Source organism: Erythrolamprus reginae, chromosome 4 (genome assembly GCF_031021105.1).
Source record: "Erythrolamprus reginae isolate rEryReg1 chromosome 4, rEryReg1.hap1, whole genome shotgun sequence".
Lineage (NCBI taxonomy): Eukaryota > Metazoa > Chordata > Lepidosauria > Squamata > Dipsadidae > Erythrolamprus > Erythrolamprus reginae.
Window position 1 is genome coordinate 58,852,787 of NC_091953.1, and position 26,731 is coordinate 58,879,517.

General features: G+C 34.8%; 1 protein-coding gene across 12 annotated transcripts in view; it reads right to left on the reverse strand.

Annotated features, from left to right (window-relative positions):
- Window positions 1–23,367, reverse strand: part of SYNJ1 (synaptojanin 1) — a 56,476-nt gene extending 33,109 nt beyond the window's left edge. For 7 of the 12 annotated variants that reach the window (XR_011558984.1, XM_070750336.1, XM_070750333.1 and 4 more), the window contains exons 1-16: window positions 23,285–23,367; window positions 21,753–21,809; window positions 21,469–21,614; window positions 16,018–16,104; window positions 15,376–15,643; window positions 14,403–14,628; window positions 12,436–12,519; window positions 11,709–11,770; window positions 9,606–9,702; window positions 8,860–9,029; window positions 8,542–8,623; window positions 7,293–7,445; window positions 4,004–4,169; window positions 1,809–2,000; window positions 1,604–1,688; window positions 16–156 (exon numbers count right to left, since the gene is read on the reverse strand). Coding sequence is in view for 11 of the 12 variants with exons in the window: in XM_070750336.1 (XP_070606437.1) it covers window positions 16–156; window positions 1,604–1,688; window positions 1,809–2,000; window positions 4,004–4,169; window positions 7,293–7,445; window positions 8,542–8,623; window positions 8,860–9,029; window positions 9,606–9,702; window positions 11,709–11,770; window positions 12,436–12,519; window positions 14,403–14,628; window positions 15,376–15,643; window positions 16,018–16,104; window positions 21,469–21,592 (1,937 nt within the window). In the remaining variant the exon portion in view is untranslated. Of the gene's footprint in view, window positions 1–15; window positions 157–1,603; window positions 1,689–1,808; window positions 2,001–4,003; window positions 4,170–7,292; window positions 7,446–8,541; window positions 8,624–8,859; window positions 9,030–9,605; window positions 9,703–11,708; window positions 11,771–12,435; window positions 12,520–14,402; window positions 14,629–15,375; window positions 15,644–16,017; window positions 16,105–21,468; window positions 21,615–21,752; window positions 21,810–23,106; window positions 23,133–23,267 lie in introns of those variants that run through there. The other 5 variants (XM_070750338.1, XM_070750337.1, XM_070750335.1 and 2 more) reach the window with 3 other exon arrangements.
- Between the last annotated feature and the right edge of the window lie 3,364 nt (window positions 23,368–26,731).

The window sequence follows — 26,731 nt, forward strand, 5'->3', positions numbered from 1 at the left end:
TCTCAGAATATTTACCTGATAAAAGGAGCATGCTGAGGTCTGATGAATACAAAGAGACATACACCCACCAATTGTTCCGAAGCCAAGAGAACATATTTGTAATCTCTTGAGATCGTCTTCTGCAATTCAGCAGCCCATAATTTCTGATTAGTTGTACTGCCAGTATAGACAAAATAATATTTTAGGTTTTTCATCTGCAAAAGTTTATTTTTTCCACATTCCACATATAAACATCAAAAGATATACCATAGTATCTTATCAAGTATTAATATAAATTATACCTTATTATCCAATAAACAAACATAATAATCTTACACATATCATTACCAGGTTGCTCATCTGTTTTCCCATATCATGTCATGTCACTCCCCTCTTACCTCCCTTTTTCTCTACCTTCTTTCTCCTTCTCTCTATTCTTCCTACTTCCTGCTTCTCCTCCTCCTCCTTCCTTCTAACCTTCTTCTCTTCTTCAGCCTTTACCCCTCCTTTTCTCCTCTACCTCCTCTTCTTCCCTCTTATTTCTTCCCTGAGTGGATTCATTTATAATCTATTTTGTAGTTAACAGACAAGTGACTCATCTCTCTAGTTTCCCTTAACCTACAGTACTAATATTAATCTTCAAGTCTTTTTTATGCCAACACTTCTATACATATTAATCATTCTAGGTATATTTTTATACTAATGTAATTTTGTCGCCTGAGTCTCACATCTTTAACTTTTCATTTCCCTCCCATTTTAGTTGGTATAACTTATCTTCTATCCATATTTATTTTCCATCCAATCATAAAATTTTTCCCAAATATTATAATATTCTGAATCCTCCTTTTCTTTAATTATCATTGTTAGTCTGTTCATCTCCATACAGTCCAATGTTTTCTTGCAGATATATCATTATTCTAATTAGGTAAGTCATCATCAATACTACTGTAGGAAGGAGTGCTGTTTGTTATATTCTGGTGACTTACTTGTCTGTGTGGACGGAGGTGTACTTTTATATTTATTATGTCATTGCTTTTATTCTACTTTTTACTGTTCACTGCCCAGAGTAAAATACCCAGCTTTACAAATTCATTGAATAAGCAAATAAATAAATAATTAGAGATTATTTATTAAAAGTCAGTCTTGACTTTTAATAAGTTATAATTTATTAATTAATAAATCTTGGCAAGATTTCAGAAGTATCATGCTATTATTTTCTTCTCGGGGCCAAGACAGAGTGACTGACCCAAGGTTACCCAGTAGGCTTTGTGCCTAAGGTAGGACCACATATCTCAGTGTCCCTTTCTAGCCTGGTGGCTTAACCGCTAGCCCAAACTGGTTCTCAATAAGAAAGTATATTCATAGTGAATTCATATTTGCTCTTTGTGCACTAGCTGTGTATACTCCATCTGTTTAAAATGCAAGTTGCGATAGTTTTCAGGCAATCATTTATAGTTAACTGTCTAGAGTTTTTATATTAAGCTGCAGAATATTGAAGCAAGGATTCAGAATAGGCAGGGACAAATATAAGCATTTGATTTTAGGTTCTGAATTACTCAAAATTATTTCATTTTTGAACATATCTTACAGATTAAATTAATATTTATAAAGCAGTGGCACCTACCTTGCACTCACAATGTTTCCTGCATTTAGCTCTACCATTTCTTCAAACCCTATAGCGAAAATGTCAATAGGCTTGCTCTTTCGATCTGAAATTCCAGAGTGAAAATTATGACAACTGCTTTAAAGAATAAAGATGCAAAATGAATAAAAATCAAAATAAACCCAACAACAACAACAAAAATGATAATAAATACAACAAGGATTACCTTGGAATTCACTAATGCAAGCTATCTTTGGTGCATCCAAAAGCCAGTCAGTCAGAGTCTGGTTTCTAAAGGCAATGCTTCGAAATTGCTTCCCACCATTGACATTCCATGTTCCAACACAAATTCGAATTTTTTTGGGCTTTGAATATTTGTAAAAGTTCTCACACATGTTCTTCAGTATTTTTGCTGATGCTACAAAACATTGTTTACACAAAAATATTTTATTTTGTAAGTAAATTTTCAAATCTTCAAGTCAGCAAGCATTAAGCTTTAAAAATAAATCCATAAAAAAGCATTCAAATGAGCAAGCACCTTCTCAATTAAGGGTTTATCAATTTTTCAAGTGATAGTTCTACATAAACAATAACTCAGAAAACTAAATTGAAAGTCACATTTAGCCATATTTTAAAATCTCAATTATATTAAATATCTGTGGTATGTTGTTTAAACTTTTTTGAAACTAGATTCCCCATTTATGAGCATAGAAGAAGTTTGTTACAGTTTATGATTTATTCTGATTGTGTATGTCTGTTTAGTTTCTCCCCACAATGCTTTCTAAGAGCCACCAGATGGTTTAGTATTTATTTTATGAATTGTCTGCTTGCTGCTAAGAAGATAAAGAAAATTGACATCTGATTCTTTTAATAGCAGACAGAATCTTAAAATTAATTTTATATAAAACAGTGATGGCCATTTGCAATGTAAATCTTAAGAGGTATTTTTTATCTTGCTTTCAGCAAGTAGTACAAGGTCAGCTACTTTCAGTAACTAATGCTTCAACAGTATTTCTCCCATGTCTTGCATTTCTTGGTTTTAATGATAAATAATAGAGTGCTTTTACCACTTCAGTTCATAAAATGATTTTACCATTTTGGTTGGATGACAAAAGAGCTATAGAATCCAAATTTATGCATTTCAAAATCTGAAGTTCAGCACCAAAAATTTCTATAACTTCTCTGTTAAAGAATTAATTGCAAAATTTTCCCATGACAATCAAGTCTCATGACATTATTGCTAAGAATCAAGAGTCATTCATTAAACTGAGGACTGTCCATTTTTATTATAACAGTAAAGCTACAGTTTATACTCTATCCACTCTACTTGCCTTTTACTAGTGATTATGTTATTTTATGTTTAAGAATAAAAATAAGATGGACTTAAGACTGAATATATTTGAAACTAACAGACAGGAAATAGTTCCTAGAATAATAGATCAAACTGTTTAAAATAGTGCATAAAATAGTCTGCATGCATTTCAAGGAAACAAAAATATCTGAAAATGATTTAACATTGGCTATCATTCCATATATTGATAATTATGGGTGCTATACTCTACCTGATTGCAAAGTTTGCTCTGAAACTACCGGTATGGATGCAATGAGAAAGGAAAGAATATAAATTAAACGAATTGTTAGAGGTTACCAAATTGTATTGAAAGATTTCCAGGATACACTGAATGTCAAAAATTTAACTACACAAAAAAATTTCCTAATCTTCTGCAGAGTATTGCATATAATATAGCCATCTATATAATGTCGTGTAATCCAAAAATAGCGGCAAATTTAATTAACTAAAATTTGAAATTATTATTCAGATTTCCAGAACCAGAATTTAGATATATATACTTTAACCCACAAGTATAAATAGTTGTTATGTACAGGGTGTTGCAAACAGTAGCTAGATTTGATGTAGATATGGGATTTTTTCTTGAATTCATACAGTCTATTCATACATACATTTGAGATATAATAAACAAGAGATTCCTTTATTTTCTGAGGTTCTCCAAAATAATTTAAACAAAGCCTAGCCAAGTCTTTAAAGAAAGGGGACTGTTCTTATAAGCACTTTGAATTTTTCTTACAGCACACAGAATACAATAGCTAAAAAATTATGAACAGAAAAAAAATGCTACTGTTTTTCTACAGTAGTATGAATTTGTATACTGAAAAACACAGTGTGTGGATTACAAAGTAATTCTCATACTGTACTTCTACAAAAATTTTGCAAGAGGTATTTTGGTTTTGTCTTTTTTTTTCGTTACACAATCCTCTTGCAAAAAGGATACTTTAGATTTTGGTACCGCGCCCAGCTCTAAATTGATTCTAGGCAGCTAATCTTCCACATGCAGAAGTGAAACCTTGGATGCAACCAGTTTTATTAGCAGCCATATATATTAAGAATCTAGAAACACATACCACGTAAACTGCCGGTGGTCAAGAGAGCCCGTGCTTTGTCTGCTAGATCACTATTTAGGGTATTGCCCAACAACAAAACATCAATAGCTTCCTGCTTTGAGCTATCAAAAAAATTATTTTGAATTGTTCTAGTCACGGAACGTGCACCATCTTTCAGCTTTCCGGCCTGGCAGAAAGGAAAATTTATAAATATTTTATAAGCTATTTATATAAGTTTGGCAAACAGACATAATGTGGTTCTAAATCAATTTACAGTCTTTTATTAAATAAATTCGTTTTCATTGAGTATTAAACTGAATTATTACAAATTTGCAAATCAATACGTTTTATGCTGGAATAGGATGAAAGACAAACATAAAATCAAATTAGACAAACCAAAAAAATATTTAAATGTGGGGAAAAATTACATAGAGTGGTCATGCACATCTTGCATTTATGAAAAGTAAAATATGCTTCTATTACAAAGCTATTTATTTAACATGTGATGTAAAAACTATTCATAAGTGCTTCAGTTGTAATTGGTTGCTTTCAGACTTTTTCTTAGTAGAATTCTGCTTGCATTGGAGAAGAGACACAGGCAGTGGTATTCCTAAAACATTTTCCCACTACAGTGTTGTTATATCTTTATGTATTTCATCTTTTCTTTTACATCTACCTCACTTGTGTGAATTTGTTTCCCTCACTCCAGAGAGAATGCTGCCCTTTCTCTCAAACTGTCTTTCATTTGTGCTCCTTTGCTGAGCTGAATAAAGATGGTTTATTTCAGGTTGCCTAAAGCTAAAATGTGATACATGTTACATATTGTTACAAGTAGTGTTATTTGAAGATATGGGCTCTCTGAAGAAGAAATAAGTCTGTTCTCTCAGAATAGACACCTTTAGTTCCACAATGGCACTGTTGTTACATAGTAATGATGCAGAAAATTAGACATAGGAGACTTTTAAATCCGTCTGCCATATATAATATTGTGGTTATCTTGGGAGAGGAGGTGGATAAAATCCCACAGTTAAAGGAAGTCCTGAAGTAATTCTGCATTTCATATAAAAATACTATTTTTGAACAGTAGCTGAATAGCACCATAGGTAAATAATACGTTGCATAGACATTGTAAACTGCATCAGATAAATGTGGATAGTTTATTCATGGTTGTATCTTAATTCTGTCCTTAAAATGTGATCGTGGTTTAGTGTATACTGATGATCACAATTAGACACAAGCACAAACATTAACACATTACCTTTAGACACAAGCACAAACATTAACACATTATCTGAAGAAACATTCTGACAAAAGTTATTGTTAGGAATTCAAACAAATTTAATGGTGTTTGGGGAAATCTGCACAGTATCATTAGTAGTTAATTTATAATGTGTTAAATTATTGAGAAAATAAAGATCAGTGTTCCACATGCTACATATTTTTGAAATGGTAATATAAGATAGAACATGTGAAGAAAAGAGAATGGTTTATTTAATGGATATCTCAGTACCATCTCAAGAAATACTATTTTAAAAAAGATTAAAATCATATCCAGTTTTTTTAAAAGATTGGGGTAATTTTAGAAGACATCATATAGCACTCCTAGCCCTATTTTGACCAAAGAAAAAGGAAGGCACACAGCAATGGAAAACAAATAGCAAAATCACAAAAGGTACTGACAATACACTACTGACATATTCAAATATTTACAACTCAAAAGCAAATATGTATTTACTGCACATTTATAATGCATAAGCATCTATCTACATGTCTGCATATATATGTATTTAAATCATTAAAAAATACTTTCTTTAACCATTGATTTGCTCCATAGGCAGCATAAAGTACTGCAGTTTTTTTAATTTCATTTTTCATTGTTCCTAGCTATTATATGTAATGGAAAAAGACTGCAACAATTGTGAGCCAACAAAAATATATTTAATTTGGAAAAGATAGGCATGAAGTTGTCTATCCTCTAAACAGGATAAAAGAATATCTTCCAATTCCCAACATTTATTTTTCAAAATATTCTAAACTTTACAACTGAACACTTCTTGAAATGGATGAAAAAATATTTTCTAGATATTTTGGCATATTTCAGGGTCACCGTTAAATAAAGTGTAAGTTATGAAAGTATAGTCATTGTAATAGTCCAACCTAATTTATTACTGAGAAGAATCTTAGTTGTGAGTTATTTGCCCACACATAGTTCACATAGAGTAGTGTAATACTTCATTTATCCCAACTTTTTTTCCAAAAACGTTTTTAGTTGCTTTATTTTTATGTTTTTAATATGGCATAATACTATTTGTAACCAACACTGGGGATGGGGGCAGAAATTGTTGGAAGCAAGAGTTTTTTAAACTAAAAAGTATCTATATAGCATTAATTCTATACTAATTTTTGAGGTCTGAAATAACTATATTTAAGAATCCAACACTGGTCTTTAAACAAAAAAAAAAGTATCCTAGAGGGAAAGCTATCCTTTAAAAAAGCAAACAAGACTTTATATCAAATCTTACAATTTTGCTTTCTTAAGTTTGATGTACGCAAGTATTTTTAAACACAATACAGAACATTTGATAATATTCAAGAATTACACTCACCAATTACATATCAGGTAATAGAAATGAACCGAAAGAAAAGGAAAAGAAAGATTAGTCAAGATGTTAAAGACTATATAGAAAAAAAAAGAATATTTCAAGTTTTAACTTGAAAAAGGTAATCTTAATGGTATTATTAAAGAAATGCATGCAATGAAAATGTAACAGAATGTTATTTTCCTCAATTTAATGACTATGTAAACTTCTGAAAAGTCATAGACAAAATGCATAGAAATCAAAGACTAAAAATGTATCTACTAATTTAGTATCTAATTTAATTTAAAATGTATTTACTAATTTACAACATACAGGCAATTCAGGCAAAGGCAAGCTGTATGAAACCTTTAGCCTGACTATTCTAATTATATAGTATCACTTAGAACTCGCTAACAGCTACTTAATAAAACTTATATCTAATGTGGTTAGTCATGTGCATTGCCAAGCTAAATCTACAAGATTATCTGCAAAACGTAGTAAAAAACATGGGGAAAACAAGGCATATTAGTTTTTATAACAATCATTGCAGATTTTTAAATGATAAAGAACTATAGAAAAATGATTAAAAGAGGTTGAAATTGTCAAATACCCCAACTCAAGGATAAATGCAACGCTTCACCGGGATTACAATATGTAGTAGTTCAACATACTGTACAGGAAAGATCCACCGAGTTAAGATACCAATAGTGAATTTACTATGAAAATATTACCTTTGCTTTTCCTTCAAGAGCTCCAGTTCCAGCATATATTTTACTGACTGAGTCACCATTAACAGACCACATTGACCGAAAAACTTCCTGGAATCGAGTAACGAGCTGAGGTTTTTCAGCTAAGCCTAAAACTTCTAATTGTTTTGTTAGCATCTAAAATGAAGTAATGAAAAAGTTAATTTAAACAATATCGACCAATTTAATTTAAAAATAAAAAAGCTTTTGGGCAATCTTATAAAACTGTTACTTAATCAGTTTCTAAAATTTATAGAATATATTCTAAAGCTAGATTATATAATTATTATAATTACAATTAGCAATGACAGGAAGATCTACAGAGTAAGATGAGCAAGAACTGTCCTACAAAAATGTTATGTTCTTCTTTCCTGGCTTATTTATTTAGATAGAATGAGCATGGGCCAGTTTAGTGCAGTGGTTAAGGCTCCAAACTTAAAGACGGAAGCCCATTAGAGGAAAATTCAAGGAGGAATTTCCTGACAATAAGAATGATTAATCCATGGAACAACTTTCCCCCAGAGTTGTTGGTGCTCCATCGCTGGAGATCTTCAAGAAAAGATTGGGCAACCATTTATCTGGGATGGTATAAGGACTCGGGCCTTTGACAGGCACTGGACTAGAAGACCTGCAAGATCCTTTCAAGCCCTATGATTCTATGACTAAAAACCAGGAAACAGAGTTCTAGTTTTGCTTTAGGCACAAAGCCAGATTGATGACTTTGGGGCAGTCTCTTACTCTTAGCCCTAGGAAGCAGGCTGTATGTCTCCTATTTTCCCCAGTACAAGAAACCTGTGAGGTGAATTGGGCCGAGAGATGATGACTTGCTCAATATCATCCAGTTGTTTTTAATGACTAGGGAAGACCTTGAAATCACAGTATCCTGATTGTTAGGTCAGCATCTTAACCACCACATGAGATCAGCTCTATATTACAAACGCAATTCAAATACATGGTGAGGATGGGAAGAATGATGCAGATTCTATCGTGTTACATATTTTTCAACTTTTGGTGGTTTCTTGTTTGCTACAAATTATAATTTGGAATCTGAAAATTATTTCAGATCACTGTCAGAATCCGAAATTAGGTTTGATATGGAATTTAAAATCTCATATGGCATGGAAATTATTCTTATAAGTCGATTTAATATTTAAGATATATCATCCAATGAATATTAATTTCCATGGTTCCCCCCCCCCCAAACTATAGTTGGAGAATTCAATTAGGTTCTTACCTCTAAGCCAATAAATGCCTGCACACTATTTGTTCTATCAAGACAATCCAAGCAGTTTGTTCTTATAGTACCACTCTGTGATCTGCCCCAAATAAAAAAAAAAATTAAATAATCTGCATATAAACCACAAAACTCTTTCACAAAATGTTAGTCAGGACATCAAAAGTAAAATGTTACTTCACACACATTTGTGCAAAACTGACTTTCAATATTTATTCCTGTAGTGGAAGAAGACAAACACAGGATAAATGGTGTTATTAGAGCAAAAGCAAAATATAATTTTCTATTTGTGAATCAACAGAAGTGAAATAACCAAACCTTTTAATTTCTTTTCCATCAAAATAAAAAAATCCACATTCAAAGAATTTCTGGATTTGTGGCTTAAGAACACCATGCAGCTTTTCTGCTTTTCCACCTTTCACCATTTGATGATAGTCAAAGTTTACCATTTTGATGTCATTAGCATGTTCAGATGCCTTCAAGTGGCTCTGTTGAGATGGCAGAAGACAAGACAGAAAAGTCAGTATCTGAAACAAGTAGACAGATGACAATGGAATCTGGTATAATATGATGCTGCCAACAATTGCTATTTTAACTCTTTGCTATATTACTAATAGTTGCAAATGAACATTTAGATAAAATAAGTTTCTATTAAAATTAATGTAAGATATTTTCTGAAAATCAAGATGCTTTAGTGGGATTACTGAGATATTACTACTGATACTCCATCTGTCATTTATTAAGATCTGAATTTCTTCTATAAAATCAGTGTTCATTGCCATGATCTTAAAAATAATTTTGGGTTATTAGCATCGTGTTTTAATAAATTAATACTGGACTAATTTTAATTGGTTTATATTTTCATAATTCACTTAAAGTATTTTTTTTTAAATACAAAAGACAATCTTATTGATGTCAGAGAATTTTTTTTTCAAGTGTTACCCGGAAGTAAGTTGCAAAGAAGTCCAATTGTTCTATCTTTATGAATGCAAAGATTTGATAACTGTAGTACTTGTTCAATATTGCCAGAATGGAAAATTTAGTAACGGTTGCAATATTCTTACCTGAAAAGCTTTGCTAAGCATATGCTCCCCTTCTTTTGAACCAAGAAGATTCACAATTATCTGTTTACCATATATAGTTTTAAGAGTATGAAAATGCCTGCAAAGTGAAAAAGATCTGTTATCTCTCAGAATGAAAAAAGTCTAGCAACTTTAAACATTTGAGTGGAAGATGCTCTTATTCTTTAGCTATTACCAAACAGACAGATGAAGCTTTTTCCATTTCCAACTCTTACCTTTATAGGAAATTATATGGAAGCTCTACAAAAAGAATTTTAATTTTTAAGGCAAAGGAAAGTTAAGCTTCTAACAAAGTTTACTTTTGATATGAATTCATTACTCAGAAAACAAATTATAACTTCTCTTAAACAATTAAAATCCTAACATAAATTATACCATGTTTTTAGGCTTGAAAATAAGCACTTGGGCTTATTTTCGGGGAGGTATTTTTTTAAAGATGCAGGAGGCGGAGAATGCTGTCACCTCATGGCTCCTGAATCATGACCTGCAGATCAGCTGATCCAGTGAAGGCTGGGAGTTCTGTCTCTCTGGATGCCTGGAGATATTTCCAGAGCACTCTTGCTAGCCCCAGCCCTACCCACAGTGCCAGGCAACTGTGCAGCTGAAGGCCTCTGTGTTCTGCAGCTCACCTTGTGGCTATGGAGCAGGCAGTGAGCACAGTCTGTGCTCTGCTAGGCCTGGAGTTTAGGTGTTGCTTAGGCTGCTGCTACAATGAGGCAGAAAGCCATCCGGCCCATCAGAATCGTCTCCCCCACTCTGCCTCTACCCTGCTGCTGCTTGAAAGCAATGGAAACTGCAGTTTAATGTTTCCAAATGTAAAATAATGCACTTGGGGGAAAGGAATCCTCAATCTGAGTATTGTATTGGCAGTTCTGTGTTAGCAAAACTTCAGAAGAGAAGGATTTAGGGGTAGTGATTTCTGACAGTCTCAAAATGGGGGAGCAGTGTGGTCGGGCAGTAGGAAAAGCAAGTAGGATGCTTGGCTGCATAGCTAGAGGTATAACAAGCAGGAAGAGGGAGATTGTGATCCCTCTATATAGAGCACTGGTGAGACCACATTTGGAATACTGTGTTCAGTTTTGGAGACCTCACCTACAAAAAGATATTGACAAAATTGAACGGGTCCAAAGACGGGCTACAAGAATGGTGGAAGGTCTTAAGCATAAAACATATCAGGAAAGACTTAATGAACTCAATCTGTAGGACAGAAGGAAAAGGGGCGACATGATCGAAACATTTAAATATGTTAAAGGGTTAAATAAGGTTCAGGAGAGAAGTGTTTTCAATAGGAAAGTGAACACAAGAACAAGGGGACACAATCTGAAGTTAGTTGGGGGAAAGATCAAAAGCAACATGAGAAAATATTATTTTACTGAAATAGTAGTAGATCCTTGGAACAAACTTCCAGCAGACGTGGTTGGAAAATCCACAGTAACTGAATTTAAACATGCCTGGGATAAACATATATCCATCCTAAGATTAAATACAGGAAATAGTATAAGGGCAGATTAGATGGACCATAAGGTCTTTTTCTGCCGTCAATCTTCTATGTTTCTATGAAAAAAGGACAGGCAATTATGGAAGATTGCGGGAAGCATGTGCTTACGATAGAAACAAAACGTAGTCTGTCCCTTTCAAGCGATAAAATGGGCAGGGCTGGTTCTAGCAAAAATATGCTGGAAATATCTCCAGGTACCCGAAGAGAAAGAACTTCCAGGTCTCACTGGATCAGCTGATCCCCAGCTGGGGTTAAGGGGCCCAGGGGCCCAGCAGTCATGAGGTGACTGGGGAAGGAAAGAGCTACCTCCTGTGCTGGCCATGCCTACTCCCTTCACTAGGACTTATTTTTGGGATAGGCTGTGTCCTGCCAGGCCCATCCCCCAAAATCAGTCTAGGACTTATTTTCAGGGTAGGCTGTATTTTGGGGAAAACATGGTATGTTACAAAATGTTAAATCATAATTTAACAATGTACAGGTTAATCTTTAGGTTCATTTTGGTTCCACTGAGATTAATTACAGTATATGTTAATTATGAAGATATATGATATTAGAAATAAATCCATTCTTCTTTAAAAAAAATTAACCTGTCAAAGGCTGGTGCATTCGCTTCAAATCCTCTTGACATTCTGACACGATGAGATCCAACCTGAAACAGAAAAGTGATTTAATTACTATGTCTTTGGATTAATTTCATTTCGCAAAAATTTAGACTCAGCAAATTTTATTTCTAAACTACTTCTATCCATTTTCACTGGAATTAAGTCCATCCATCTTGCTGTAGTTGATCAGCATGAACTGTCCAAAATATGATAATTTTAAGCTAGATAATTTGTGTCTTCAGCGAGAATTCTGCACTTATTTTCTTGACCTTCTATGGAATTCTTAGCAGTCTTCTCCGAAACCAAAGTTATGCACTAATCTCAAATGGGGAAGTAACAGCACACCCAAGTGGGGGGTGGGGTGAGGAACCATAGCTAGTCAGTTTTGTCAGAACTGAAACTTCTAATCTTCTTGATTTTTCAATATTTGAGATTCTTGTAAGAAGTTTTACAACTCAGTGCTCTTTAAATCCTGGCTGGGTATTATTGGGGTTAAAATACAAAACATTTAAAATCACTTGAGCTACAATAAGCAAGATAGAAGCAACTCTGATGTCTTCATAACCAATGCATCTGACAATTTAAACAATTATGTTTTCCACAGTTTCCAAACAGAGATTAATTTCTTCTAGAATGTATTGGTTACCCCCTCTCTAAATAGTTTATTCAATTATTACAGGAAAACACAATGGAAAAGTGATACCCTTCATACCTGTAAGCCCGGTTGCTCCCAAAATAATGGAACAGATCCACGAATTTGTATAAAAGAAGACACACATTCATCTAGAAATATCACCTGTTGAACATATATTTATTGTTTTAATTTGTCTTAAAACAAATAACAAGGCAGAGTTTTTATTTTGTTTTTTACATATTCTTCCACAGTTCTGCTTATTTACAGAAGTGGCCAAAATTGTTGAAAACTTTTGGGAAAAGCGTACAGCATTTTTGAGGTTTGAGGGCTAATAACACCACTTTTGGGGGGAGTAGTACCACAAAAGTATACCTCCTCCATCCAGGTAACATGGGTTTTAGCCCAGTGTAGTCTTTTAAACCTTTGTTTGAGAGATAAAAGTGGGGGGTTTTTTTTGAAATTCTAGATTTTAGGCCAAATTTCTGCAGTCTGTGTTGAACAATCCTTGCACTCAATTTCACATTGCATTGCGCCATTTCATCTTGTATACACCCAGATGATTTTCCTCTGTCATGTAGGTACAGTCTCTTAATTCTTCTATCATGACTTGCTGTTGTGCACCTTTTCCTGCCTTTACCAGTGTGATTTTTTAGTGACTGAGTCTCCTTATACCTCTTCAAAAACTCGGACATTTAACCAAAAGTGGCATTTCTACGAAATTTTTCGTGTAATTTCTTTATAATTGTAGCCTTGTTCACTTAATAATACTATTTTACATCGCTTTCTGGGTGACCAGTCAAACCTTTGCACTATTACTTTAATTTTATTATGTTTGACAAGCTCACTAAATGAAACAACACAAAAAACCCAACCAACTTGATAGCGATCACCTAACATAGTGACAAATGTACTCCTCTCAGCTTCAATAAAAGACATCAATAATTGAATCCTACTGTGATCTGATTGGCTCATTGCCAAAATAAGATGAGACCTGATTGGCTCTCTAAACACTCTTGTTCATTGGCTACAATCAGATGAAGGGAACCTACCTGATATCAACTTAAGCAAGTTGTGCTTCCTTTTTCTGGTTATTTGGCTATATCGTTTTATAGAATATAGATAACTGAACAAACCTGGTTGCATTACATTCTGGATTAAATTATTTTTCCATCAATACATAATCTCATGGTGCTACTCCAAAAATAAAGCGGTGTTATTAGCCCTCAAACCTCCAAATTACTTTCCCCAAATGGTTTCTACAATTTTGGCCACTACTGTAAATTTTAACACTGAGAGTGCATTCCATGGATTAAGTGCATTCTACGGATTAAAATGAAATTAACATTGAATTGTTACTTAAAATGCAGATAATCATTATCCTTCAGGCTCATCTGCTAGGTTATGACAATTTCTCCTATATGCTCTATCTGTTCTATATGTTCTTGGTGCTCTATGGGTTTTTAAAAGAAACAAAAATATCAAAGCACCACCTTGCCAATAAGCAATACCCAGATAAACAGAGATTAACACAGGCAAATAATCAGTAAAGAGTAACCTAATAAAATAACTACTAAAAAGAATTACCAAGGAAAATACAACATCCTAACCAACATGGACAGGGTAAGCTGCTTTGTATTAAACAGAGAGCAAATTCCACTCCCTTCTAGCACTGAAGACTACCTAGTTAGATAATAAAATGTCTTCAAAAAACCAACCCAAGTTCTGAGAGTACCAACTACCACAATTCAATCCTGAGCTTCTTTGCTTGTTTTATTTATTATAAAAATTGCTATAGTGCCAAATTCTGTGCAATATGTTCAATAAATATTACTTCCTAATATATGCTCTGAGAAGTTTTGCTTAAAGAGCAAATTTATATAGAAATATTGTTTCTATGCTATGCTATGTTTCTATAATTTCAAATCCATACTATTATGACAATATCCATGTATCTCTTGCAGGTGTAGTGGTTGCTATCACCTACAGAAAAACTCCCAATATACATGCTCCAATTAGATTAATTGACAGTTAAGTCCTTATCATACCTGCTCTGTTTCAACAAAATTGGCTACATGGCCATCATCATTTGTTCCTCGAACATTAAATCTGGTCCCAGCTCTCTCACAACTTAGTCGAGAAATAATGCAAGCCTTTGCTTGTTTGTGAGCTGCATAAATAGTTCTAATCTCCACTCCGCCACACATTAATCGTAATAACCAGTCATCACACTTCACTCCATAATGTTTCAGATGCAAATGCAATGATTGATTCCTATCAGAAAATTAAGGATAATAGTTTAATGCAGAAATTAAATTTAAACAAATATATATTATATAAAAATAATTCTAATATGTGAATTTAGGAAAATAGGAGGAAAGTAAAAATTATTCAGCCTTTAAAATGTACATTTGAATTAAATTCAAAACATTTCAAATATTTCTACATCAAACAATATTTTATAAATTAGACTTAATAAATGGCGTTAAACAAATTACAGTTTACCTCCATTGGGAATTACAAATGACAACTTAGAGAGAAAATCTAAATGAAAATAGCAGATGGAATTTCTCATTTAACATTTATTACTTGAGAATGATTTTCCAACTATTTACAGCCTACTGCTATGTTTCTCCAGCTTAACACTGACTATATTGAATATTATTTTGATGTGAATATATACAGAATTGGAGAATGTTTAAACAATAAAGTGATAACAATATACTACACATTTAAAACAGAGAAGTTTTAAAGACTTTTGTAGAGTGCTTTATTGTTTCTTTAATTTTGGAGATAAATGTTTACAACCCATTTCTAAACTCAGATTTGTGTTTTCCCCATAAATGGAAACTAAATATTCAAGAAAATTTCTTCAACTATCACTGCAAGATATGATTTTTTAAAATAATATATTGTTTTAAGAAAAAAATTGGCAATTTTTAAAAAGTAGATAGATAAAAATCATAGACATTTCCTAACAGAGTTACATAAACTGGATAGAACATTTAAAACAAAACTCACCAGAAAAATCTATTATCAGTGCTTTCTTCTTGCATGTTACGATGAGCATTTAGACTAAGATCTAAACTGACTCCTGTAGATGACCAAGCAAAATAAAAGTTTCCTGAATTCAAGACTTTGCGCACTTCAGAGACACGTTCCTCATCTGAAGGATCAGTTCTTAGTGATATCAAATCAGTGGAAATCACACGAAAAACTTCCGAATCTTGAATTTTTCCAACAGACATGCATCCTGTGACAAGCACTAAATAATGCAGTAATGTATCTCCTGTAATAAATATAGTAACTGATTACTATTCTTCAAGAAAAAATATTTCTCATTTGTTTTACTGAACTGAATTATTTTAAAATAATACAGAACTGAATTATTTTAAAATAATACAGAACTGAATTATTTTAAAATAACAGAACTGAATTATTTTAAAATAATTACTTAGTAAATAAATTTATCAGTAATTATTTTCAACTCACTCAATAACATCTTGGTGTATTAACGAAAATATTTAATTTCTTTGAAAAGTAAACATACTAATCTACAGAAAAATATCATGAACAGTCTAAAAGAAATTCTAACAAGTATTATTTTTCTGAAGTGAAAACATAGGCAGACAATTTCGTATGTAAAAAATAGAGGGTACTTACCAAGGTTTAACCTTAATACACCTAGGAGTCCATATGCGTCCATTACCTTGGAGTACATGTTCTTGATTGCCTCTTTCTCGGCGCATGCTGTTTAAATAAATGTTCAAAATTTACAGGTCTGCCAAAAATTTTGTTTACAAATTAATTCTAAAGTTCTTCATTTTGCTTCAAAGTATTTACAATTCCAAATAAGCAGGTAGATTTGTATAATTGACATATGGTTGAATACTTAAGAAAATAGATGAATGTACTGTATATGCTACCCCAAGTACTTTGCAGAACTCTCGAGGTTTTGCATGAACCTAAGGGGTTCCATGACAAACTACAGGTAGCTTCTAATTTACAATTATTAGCTTAATAACTGTTATGACAGTGCTGAACCAGTCTTAAAAGCTACAGCCATTGAAGCATCTCCAGTGTCACAAGTTCAAAATTCAGGCACTTGGCAATTTATGACTGCAAAAGCACTTCAACTTTTCCCACCCATCTCTCCCATCTGTGCTCTTTTGTTCCCTACAGTTCTAGCTGACCTTCATTGTCTTCTTCCTGCCATGATCATGCGTGGCTGGTCTGGTCCTTTGAGAGGTTACCGTGGGCTGCAAAATTTTCTTCCTATGGTTATGCATCTTAGTTTCCTTGTTACCAGCTGGAGAAGATGGTCTCATGTGGCCAACAGCTGCCTTGCAAAAGGACAGGGCAGGCACATCTTATCAGCAGTGGGAATAACAAGGCAGTGAAGGTCAGCTGGGATGGCATTTATTTATTTTATGCTAATTTTGTTGGTGTTTAGCATCAGGGGTTTTTTTTGGGGGGGGGGCTCATTTCATTTTACTGTTGATCATTCCAAGCATATACTTTTTTTTAGTGAGATGGTTGCTTGATATGGTCATAATAAGGTGCAATTTTGAGATTTTTATCTTTCAGCAATATGTCTGGTTTTATACGGCCAGTAGTTGCTTGTCACTTCTGCCATTCAAGGCAAGAGCTGGGTCCAACACCACAGCCTGAATTGCTCAATATTCCTCCAAGATGTCTATTTTTTTCATTATTCAATTTTCACAACTGCAGATAGCTATGGGAAACACAAGAGTGTGGACTAATATGCATTTAGTTGTAGGCTGGTGTCCTACCTTTTCTGTATTTCATTCATGCTCATCCTTGTTTTGTGACCCTGGGGGGATTTGATCATTTCTGGACTGTATTTATTGCTTTGAACAATCTGTGATCAAAGGAAAGGGAATCCATGCATGCATTTGATCTCTTCATTGTCATTTGTTACTTTGACATTTCCATTCTTTCCAGTGGTCATGTCAAACTTAAATCCAGAAACAAGATGGTGAGAGCCAATCAAGTCCAATTCTTTATTTGCTTACAACCAATAGACAGAATCTTGCCATATTATAGCTGTAACTTTCTAAGCTATTAAATATATCCTGAGAAGATTCTACACTGTCTCTTGATACAGGTCTCTTTCCGATGAAGTTCTGATTTGGCAAAATCCTTCTCTTCTGTTGCTGCAAGTGCACATTCCATCACAGATCATGACTTTGGTGTTTTTGACATTTAGTAAAAGGCCAAATTTCTTGTCTTTAGTTCTTTTCACCAGAAGTTTCAGGCCTCTTTAATTTTGGACAGTTGTGCCATCAGCATATTGAATATTGTTGATGAACCTTCCTTCAATCTTGACACTGATTTTTGATTCTTCAAGTTCCAACTTCCTTATGATAACTTCGGCTCATAAGTAGAACAAGAAAGGTGAAAAAATGCAACCTTGTCACTCCTTTTTCAATTTTGAAGAGTTAACTTGTCATGAGATGGACAGTTAATTTTTTTTACTAATAATTAAAATTTCAAACTAATCAATGTTTCTGTGTTGTATTTGCAGGAGAATCTTGTTAACATGAGGGATGGGGCAATTATCTGCTAATTGAGCAATCCTAGCAATGACCCTTTTTGGCAATGGAATGAACATCAATTGTTTCCAATACTGTGGCCATGTGTTTGTTTCTGGCACAAGACTATGATGGTGGTGGACGATATAGGCCTCAGCAATGCTGTGTGAATGGTAGCAACATGTTAGGTCCCACAGAGTGGGCCTTCTCCGAGTCCCGTCAACTAAACAATGTCGGTTGGCGGGCCCCAGGGGAAGAGCCTTCTCTGTGGCGGCCCCGACCCTCTGGAACCAACTCCCCCCCCGGAGATTAGAACTGCCCCTACTCTCCTTGCCTTTCGCAAGCTCCTTAAGACCCACCTGTGTCGCCAGGCATGGGGGAACTGAGACATCTCCCCCGGGCATATACAATTTATGAATGCTATGTGTGTATGTATGTGTGTTTAGAAATGGGGTTTTTAAATGTTTTTAGTAGAAATTTAGATTTGTTATAAATTGTATTTTTTGCACTTTGTTGTGAGCCACCCCGAGTCTGCGGAGAGGGGCGGCATACAAATCTAAATAAACATAAACATAAACATGTGGGGTCTTTGTTACTTTGACAGTTGGCTCTTATCCCTAAAGAATCATTAGTTCTATTTCTGCTTCCCTTCCCTCCTCAACTTGAGGAGCCTAGGCCATTTTATTGCTGCCATATACTATACTATTACTGTCTCCTTATTTAGTTAGAACTAATGATTTTCTTTGGTTGTTTTATGAGCAGCAAATAGTGCCCAAATCCTTTTGACTTGCACAACCGCTTTCCTAATGTGGATTTTCATGCTTTCCTCTTCTAACTGCTTGTAATACTGGTTCCTTGCTACTCCTTAGAAATACACATTCAATCTGTTGCTTCTTCTTCTTCTTTGTCCACTATTTTGGCTACTTTTCTTCACTTGGCCCTTCTGGTTTTATCTGAGAGCCACCTGCACTTCAATTTTTCTTTGGCTTTTTGTATGGTATATGTTTTAATGATGGGCAATTGTCAATTTTTTTGCTACAATTTGTTTGACATCTTCTCAGCAACATCCAGCAGTTCAAACCTTTTTTTTTGGGCCTCAATTGCACACATAGAAAAGATTTTGGTGATGTTAAACTACTTCAGTGATCCTGTATTTTTAATGTCATATAACTCTGATCTTAAGCCACCAATAATTACATGATCTAAATCAGCACCAGGATCCATTTTGACAGGGAGGACTGAACTGGAGCAGTGATGGCTGCAGAGGACACAGTTAATCTGATCACAGTGCAATTTATATCATGAGGTCCAAATGCATAAACACACTTGTGCTGTTTGAACCATGTACTCATAATTCAAAATCGATTTCCAAGGAAGAATTGAACTACTAAGTTCCACCAGTTTTTTTCAATGCTGGCGCAAAATCCCTATATTTCAAGCTTCACTGCATCAATCATTGGGGCACAGATTGGACAACTATGATGTTGAGAGGTTTGTTACAAATTTGGATGATCAAAATGTGATGGTTAACTGTTGGAAATTTTCCATTGCTTCAGTATGTTTCTTGCTTGTGATAACGCCACTTCATTTATTTTTCTAGTGTTATATCCCAGTTATATACTGTATAGTGCCATGACGACGAATCTATGGCATGAGTGCCAAAGGTGGAATGCAGAGCCCTCTCTGTAGGCATGTTTGCTGTTGCCCCACTCAGCTAGCTGATTGTCAGGTTTCCAATGCATGCACGCGAGCCAGCTAAGTGATCATTGAGTTTCTGGTGCTCTGGCATGCATACGTCTTCCGATTTGGGACTCTGTGCCTAAAAGGTTTGCCATCACTGATATAGTGATTTCCTCAGACTAAAAATAGCCATTGTCTATCCAATGTAACTTGCTGATGCTTAGGAGGTTTGACGATTTACACTGACTCATTCCTCAGACATTCCATTTGCTATTGGATGTGCCATTGTATACAGCATATATCCTTGCTTTTATCAATGCCTGCATTAATAGTTGGGATTCCTACTGGATTTATCCCAGGCATATTATTAATGTTTTGACTACTCACTGCAGATCCTCTTAACTTGTTGCAAACTGTCTGGTCTTGGGATCCTTCCATTCGGCACCATTTCTAATTAATTTGAAAGTCTTTCCTTAAATTTTTCTTGGCAAGATTTTTACAAAATAGGTCCCCAGGTTTTATTTCAACTATCCCCATTTATCCAGGATTAAGACTGGAATGTAAATATTAGATAAGTTTATCTAGTAAACTTAAAACAAACATTCCAATTTAGAGTTACTAATCACTTTATAGCAGCTATTGCAGAAGCAAAAGTTGATGTTGCAACATCTAACAATGCATCAATATCATATCCCAGACCAGTTAAAAACAGTTATATATCACATCAATAGAATAGAATAGAATTCTTTATTGGCCATGTGTGATTGAACACACAAGGAATTTGTCTTGGTGCATATGCTCTCAGTGTACATAAAAGAAAATATAGATTTGTCAAGAATCATGTGTACAACACTTAATGATTGTCATAGAGGTCAAATAAGCAATGAAGAAACAATCAATATTAATAAAAATCTTAGGATATAAGCAACAAGTTACAGTCATACAGTCCTAAGTGGGAAGAAATGGGTGATAGGAATGATGAGAAAAAACTAGTAGAGATAGAAGTGCAGATTTAGTAAAAAGTTTGACAGTGTTGAGGGGAAAAAAATGTTCTTGTGTCTAGTTGTCTTGGAGCACAGTGCTCTGTAGTGGCGTTTTGAGGGTAGGAGTTGAAACAATAGATAGGAATGAAGCTTTATCTTTCTTCTCAAAAAGAAAATATATTTTTATTAAAGTGAGTTTCATTAATGCAGCCTATTTATAAAAAGAGAAAATAATTAATCTCATATGTTTTCGAATTTGAATTGGGCCAAATTGCCAATGTAACCCCCATATAAGGGAATCCAAGCAATATTTGTATTTATTTAGGAGATTCAGGCCTTTCAGAAAATCATTACCCCAACTGGTAAGACAGGATGAGGCAGGCCAGTGGACAGGATGGTTTGAAGTTTACCCCTCTAGCATTTTCAATGGCATTAATTTTGTTTGTTCTGAGGAGAATAAATCATAAATGGAGTATGGTGTATACGTGCTCATGTTTGATCGCTAACTGCAAGCTGTTTGAACGCACAAGCTATGAACTATTCTGTCAAAAACAACAATAAAAAAATCCCATAGCATTATTAGCCCTACTGACTGATTTATCAATAATTATATTTCAGTCATATAGACTACATTTAGCACAATCATTAAGGATTAAGGGTTAAGGATTATTAATTCTTCAATTCTATCTATCATCAATTTATCTACCCTAATAAAATATGCTAATCTGAAAACTGCAATGTAAAAGACTAAAACGAAAACGATTAGAAATCATTGGGCAGATGAAGTTATTAGCCAAACACAAATGATGACTCAACACCATTTGTTCTGTTTCAATCTTTCATTTTTGTACATATTATCAGCAATCTGCTTATATCTGCAATGATCATCAACTTACAGAGAACAGCCACAGCTCCAGATTCAAACATGAGACATTCTTCTTTGTTTCTGGCTTCCACAATTACACTGAATGGTGGTGGATCCAGTTTATGATAGATACGATAGCCTTTACTGAATGCCATTTTTTCTTTATGAAAGGCAGAACTGCAAAAACAAAAAAGAAACCACAAGACTTTTCTTAATATTTAGAGATACCCATAATCAAACTATCTTAAATTAATATCATTTCAACTGACATAACATATTCTGATTTTGTATGCAATTAATTATCATTATACTCACCCGATTAACGCAAGATATCACATCACAACAAGAAGATTCAATTCAGAAACTGATGATCTAAAGTAATTAATAAAAAATAATTTAATTTAAAACCAGGTATAAAACAAACATACATACAACCATACATACATACATACTACAGGCCAGGGCAGCATACAATCGCTCAATGGCCCCAGGCCTGCCAGCATAAGTGAGTTTTCAAAGCCTTTAACTTGCACCCCATCATATCCAAAAGTAAAGATGAGAGTCGGCTATTTTTAAAGGTGATGCATTTGCAAATAATCATTCTAATTACCATTGAGCATTCCACATTCATTTAGGACTTAGCTTGAGCTGGGATAATCTGACTCAGCTTCACAACACAGAAATTGATTTGCTTTTACTGTCATCTGCTAAAGGAGAGCAGTCAAATTCCAAAAATATGTAGACTAGAATATATAATCATATCAGTAACAGCAACATAATAGGTAATTTGTTCAGAGCGATAAATAACTGTTGCAGACTACTATAAATAAATTGAATATCATATTCATCTATAAAAAAGGCTGAAAGTATCATCTGGTTTATGCATATTCCTCTTCTTGCTTACATATGCAAAAATGTATATTATGCTTTAAAAATATTCTATTTAGGAAAAGTTATAGCAGAATATAAAGCACTGATTCTGTTATGAAGTAGCATTTACCTATCCCATTTATCCCCCCCTTATTGGGAGGTGCAGTATTTTTCCAAAAGAAAATTGATTTCTTGGGGAAACAGGAACAAGAGAAAACCGACTACTAAAGGTAGCAGTAAAAGAAGCACAATATATATATTTTAAAAAGCAATAGTTCCAGGAACATAAACGGCACCTTATAAAATTAATAGAGGCAGCACGGAAATGGTTTTACCAAGCAATATGCACTGACAAGTTCCTTTTCCGTCTCTATTATCCACCCCTTTCTAGGCTGGGTAACCGCACTGAAGATGACTTAGCTCACTAAGTAACAGCCACCACCACCACCACCCGCCCCCCGCCCCGCTATCCTTGCATTTCCGCATTAAAGATTTAGGAAAGCAGCAAAAAAGCTATTTTGGTCAGTTGGGTTAAAGCAAAGCAATTGCAAGAAGTCCTCCGGTGTCCATATTAAAACAGGCTGTTATGCTGCGACCACCAGACTCCCCTCGTTGGACTGTTAGGTTGGTGGTTGTGAGAGAGGCTGCAAAGGTAAGGAACTGCCTTACCAAAGCCATTCCAGTGAAAAGACCCAGGCAAAATAAAATAGTAATAAACAGCAAAGAAGCCGCCGAGTCAAAGCCTCCCCCCCACCTTGACAGGCTGACACAGAGAAATGGGGGGGGAGGGGGCTGTCACCGCGGTTCATAAAGCCTCCATCTTGTGCGAGGACAATCACTTCCCTTCACACCTCTGACAGACCCGCCACTCCGGAAAAAAAATGGAGCCGGTTCTTTATGACAGTTAAAGGCTCGCCGAAGGATGAGGTCGAGGACCCCCCACGAACAGGTCAAACCAACCGTCCAAGGCTCCTTACCGCTTCCGACGGAGCTTCTCGGTCCGAGACACCTGCCTCACTTCCTCTGTGACTGACCCAGCGACTTCCGCATTATACCGCCTCTCGCCGGAAGTGGTGGGAGGGAGGCTGGGGAAGGAGCAGGGCCGCAAGCTGGTGGCTGCCGTGAGGCGTTTATAGGTCTCGCTTGTGTCGGCTCTGATTCAGAGGCGTCTTCTTCTCCCCCCCCCCCCCCCCGCCGGCGCCTTGTCGGCTCTTAGTACTTCACAATGAGGTATTAAGACGCCAATAGCGGACAATAAGTTCTCCCTTAAGTCCGTGAGCTTTTTTCTCCGACTCATAAGCGAATAAACAAACCGTACAAACAAACCGTAAGAGGCGTGCATTAAATCAGTGTTTCCCAACCTTGGCAACTGGAGATATTTGGACTTCAACTCCCAGAATTCCCCAGCCAGCAAATGCTGGCTGGGGAATTCTGGGAGTTGAAGTCCAAATATCTTCAAGTTGCCAAGGTTGGGAAACACTGCATTAAGTGCACCAGCGTGGTCCTGTCCTGTTTCTTTATACTTTTTACTAGTATCATGTACATGAATATTATTATATCTAATGTTTTTCTTATTTTTCTTTTTACTAGTATAATGTATATAAATATATCTTTATGTACCTCCAATATGTATTTGACAAAACAAATAAGTAAAATAAAACAAATAATGTGGCTATTTCATTTGTCCAACCAGCTTCCCTCCCACTCCCTCACCCGTCCATTTCTGAGCGCAAGTTCATGCATATTACTTACAACTCATCTTACATGTGAAGTGACTCGTCTCTGCTCTGGCAACCAAAACCATTAAAAAAACCCAAACTGATTGGTTAGTACCAATAAAAGAATATTTGCCATTTAGGGTTGACATGAGGGGTCCTTGGTCCTCTCCGAGCTTTCTTTCTTTCATAGGTTTCATTACCCAAAATAGGTAACATAATCAATGCTAATCTATTGAGTTTAAGGAGTTTGCTTTGCATTTTGTTTTTTTCCCCCCTTTTCCCAGCATGTCTCTAGGATTGACAGTATTCATGATAGTTGTGGCCAGTCTGTATGCTGTGAGTCTGTTCCAACTGTTCTGAGGTTGGTGTGCAGGTATTTTTTTCAATCTGAGATGTCAGTGTGTGATCATGAGCGATTTTGGTTTTTGCCCAGTTTCTTAGGCTATTTTGTGATCATGAGCTGTATCATTATACATTATATTATAACATTCCTCTACAGAGGAATCATTGAGTCTGTCATCTGCAGCTCTATAACTGTCTGGTTTGGTGCTGCAACCCAACAGGACCTACACAGACTTCAGAGGATAATCAGAACTGCAGAAAAAACAATTGCTGCCAACCTGCCTTCCATTGAGGACCTGTATACTGCACAAGTCAAAAAGAGGGCGGGGAAAATATTTACTGACCCCTCACATCCTGGACACAAATTGTTTCAACTCCTTCCCTCAAAACGTTGCTACAGAGCACTGCACACCAAGACAACTAGACACAAGAACAGTTTTTTTCCAAACGCCATCACTCTACTAAACAAATAATTCCCTCAACAGTCAGACTTTCTACTAAATCTGCACTTCTATTCTACTAGTTTTTCTCATCATTCCTTTCACCCATTTCCTCCCATGTTGACTGTATGACTGTAACTTGTTGCTTATATCCTAAGATTTTTATTAATATTGCTTCTTCATTGCTTATTTGACCCCTATGACAATCATTATGTGTTGTACCACATGATTCTTGACAAATGTATATTTTATTTTATGTACGTTGAGAGCATATGCACCAAGACAAATTCCTTGTGTGTCCAATCACTTGGCCAATAAAAATTCTATTCTATTCTATTTTTTTGCCAGCTGTGTAGCTCTGATTTTAGCTAGTTTGGGTAATGAAAGATTCGCAAGAAAGAAAGAAAGTTCACATAGCACCAGGGTTCCTCTGATCAGTTAGTTTTGTATCGCAAATTCTCCCTATACAGTTAAACCAACTTCGGTTTTCAAATGTGCCTTCATTGTAGGATATTGCCTCATTTGTAATTTTGAATGGTAAGATAAAAAAGTTTACCTATTTGTGTGGCTTTTTTTAAAGACCGCAGAAATACTTGGAAAAAATTTAAGCAAGCCATATTATCAATGAACTTGTGCTTTAGACATTGACTAGTTTATAGTATAACTTCAGCAGACTAAATCTACGGTCAATGGGATGGTAATTTAAGCACGTTTTAAGACATTTCAGTGGGAGGCAAGTAGACAAGGGACTGTATCCTAATTTATCATTCCAAATATCCAAGGAAGTTATTTTTTAAAAAAATGCTACATTTCTTGTATGTAACATATTTTGAATTGTGAATACCTCTATCCAAAACATGATTCTGTTATTCTAAAACTTGTTTTGGCTTTTACTTTAAAATGTTTGGTAATTGACAAGACATTAGGACAAGAATATTTTCCCCCTTGAATATTCAGCTTTGTTAGTTCTGTGACAGTCAAGCATAATGCTATTTTTAAAGAATCAGTATTGTACTGTAGCAGTATTTTTTGTATTTTACATACATTTCTTGGTAATTAATATTGCTACCATTGCTTTCCTGTTTGAATATTTCTCAATACATTATTTCTTAAAAAGCCGAATAATAACCTTCAAAAGCAGACTGAGTTTCATCAACTTGTTTTTCTAGCACTCTGCACTATGTATCCACAAAGTTATGTGTCTTAAAATATTTTTATCAGGGCACGACTAGGGCATTTACTTAAAAACTACTTACTGGTAGTAGTTTTTAACTGTATATTATTATTATATTGCTATTATTGTTACAATCTTTAAGAAACAGTGAATTGACAATCTGATAAACTACTGTTTTTTTTACAGAATTGAAGTAGAAGCCATATTGAATGAAACAGAAATTGTGCTAATCTCTTATTAGTAAAGAGGCTGAAATATATATATATTGCTACATTTTAAATAATTCAAAAATACACATATTGCATTGACAAAGGAACATTTGAAAAGTTTCAATTCTGTGTTTTGGTGACTGAATTATTTATACATCTACTCATTTCATAGAAACATAGAAGTCTGACGGCAGAAAAAGACCTCATGGTCCATCTAGTCTGCCCTTATACTATTTTCTGTATTTTATCTTACAATGGATATGTTTATCCCAGGCATGTTTAAATTCAGTTACTGTGGATTTATCTACCACGTCTGCGGGAAGTTTGTTCCACGGATCCACTACTCTTTCAGTAAAATAATATTTTCTCATGTTGCTTTTGATCTTTCCCCCAACTAACCTCAGATTGTGTCCCCTTGTTCTTGTGTTCACTTTCCTATTAAAAACACTTCCCTCCTGGACCTTATTTAACCCTTTAATATATTTAAATGTTTCGATCATGTCCCCCCTTTTCCTTCTGTCCTCCAGACTATACAGATTGA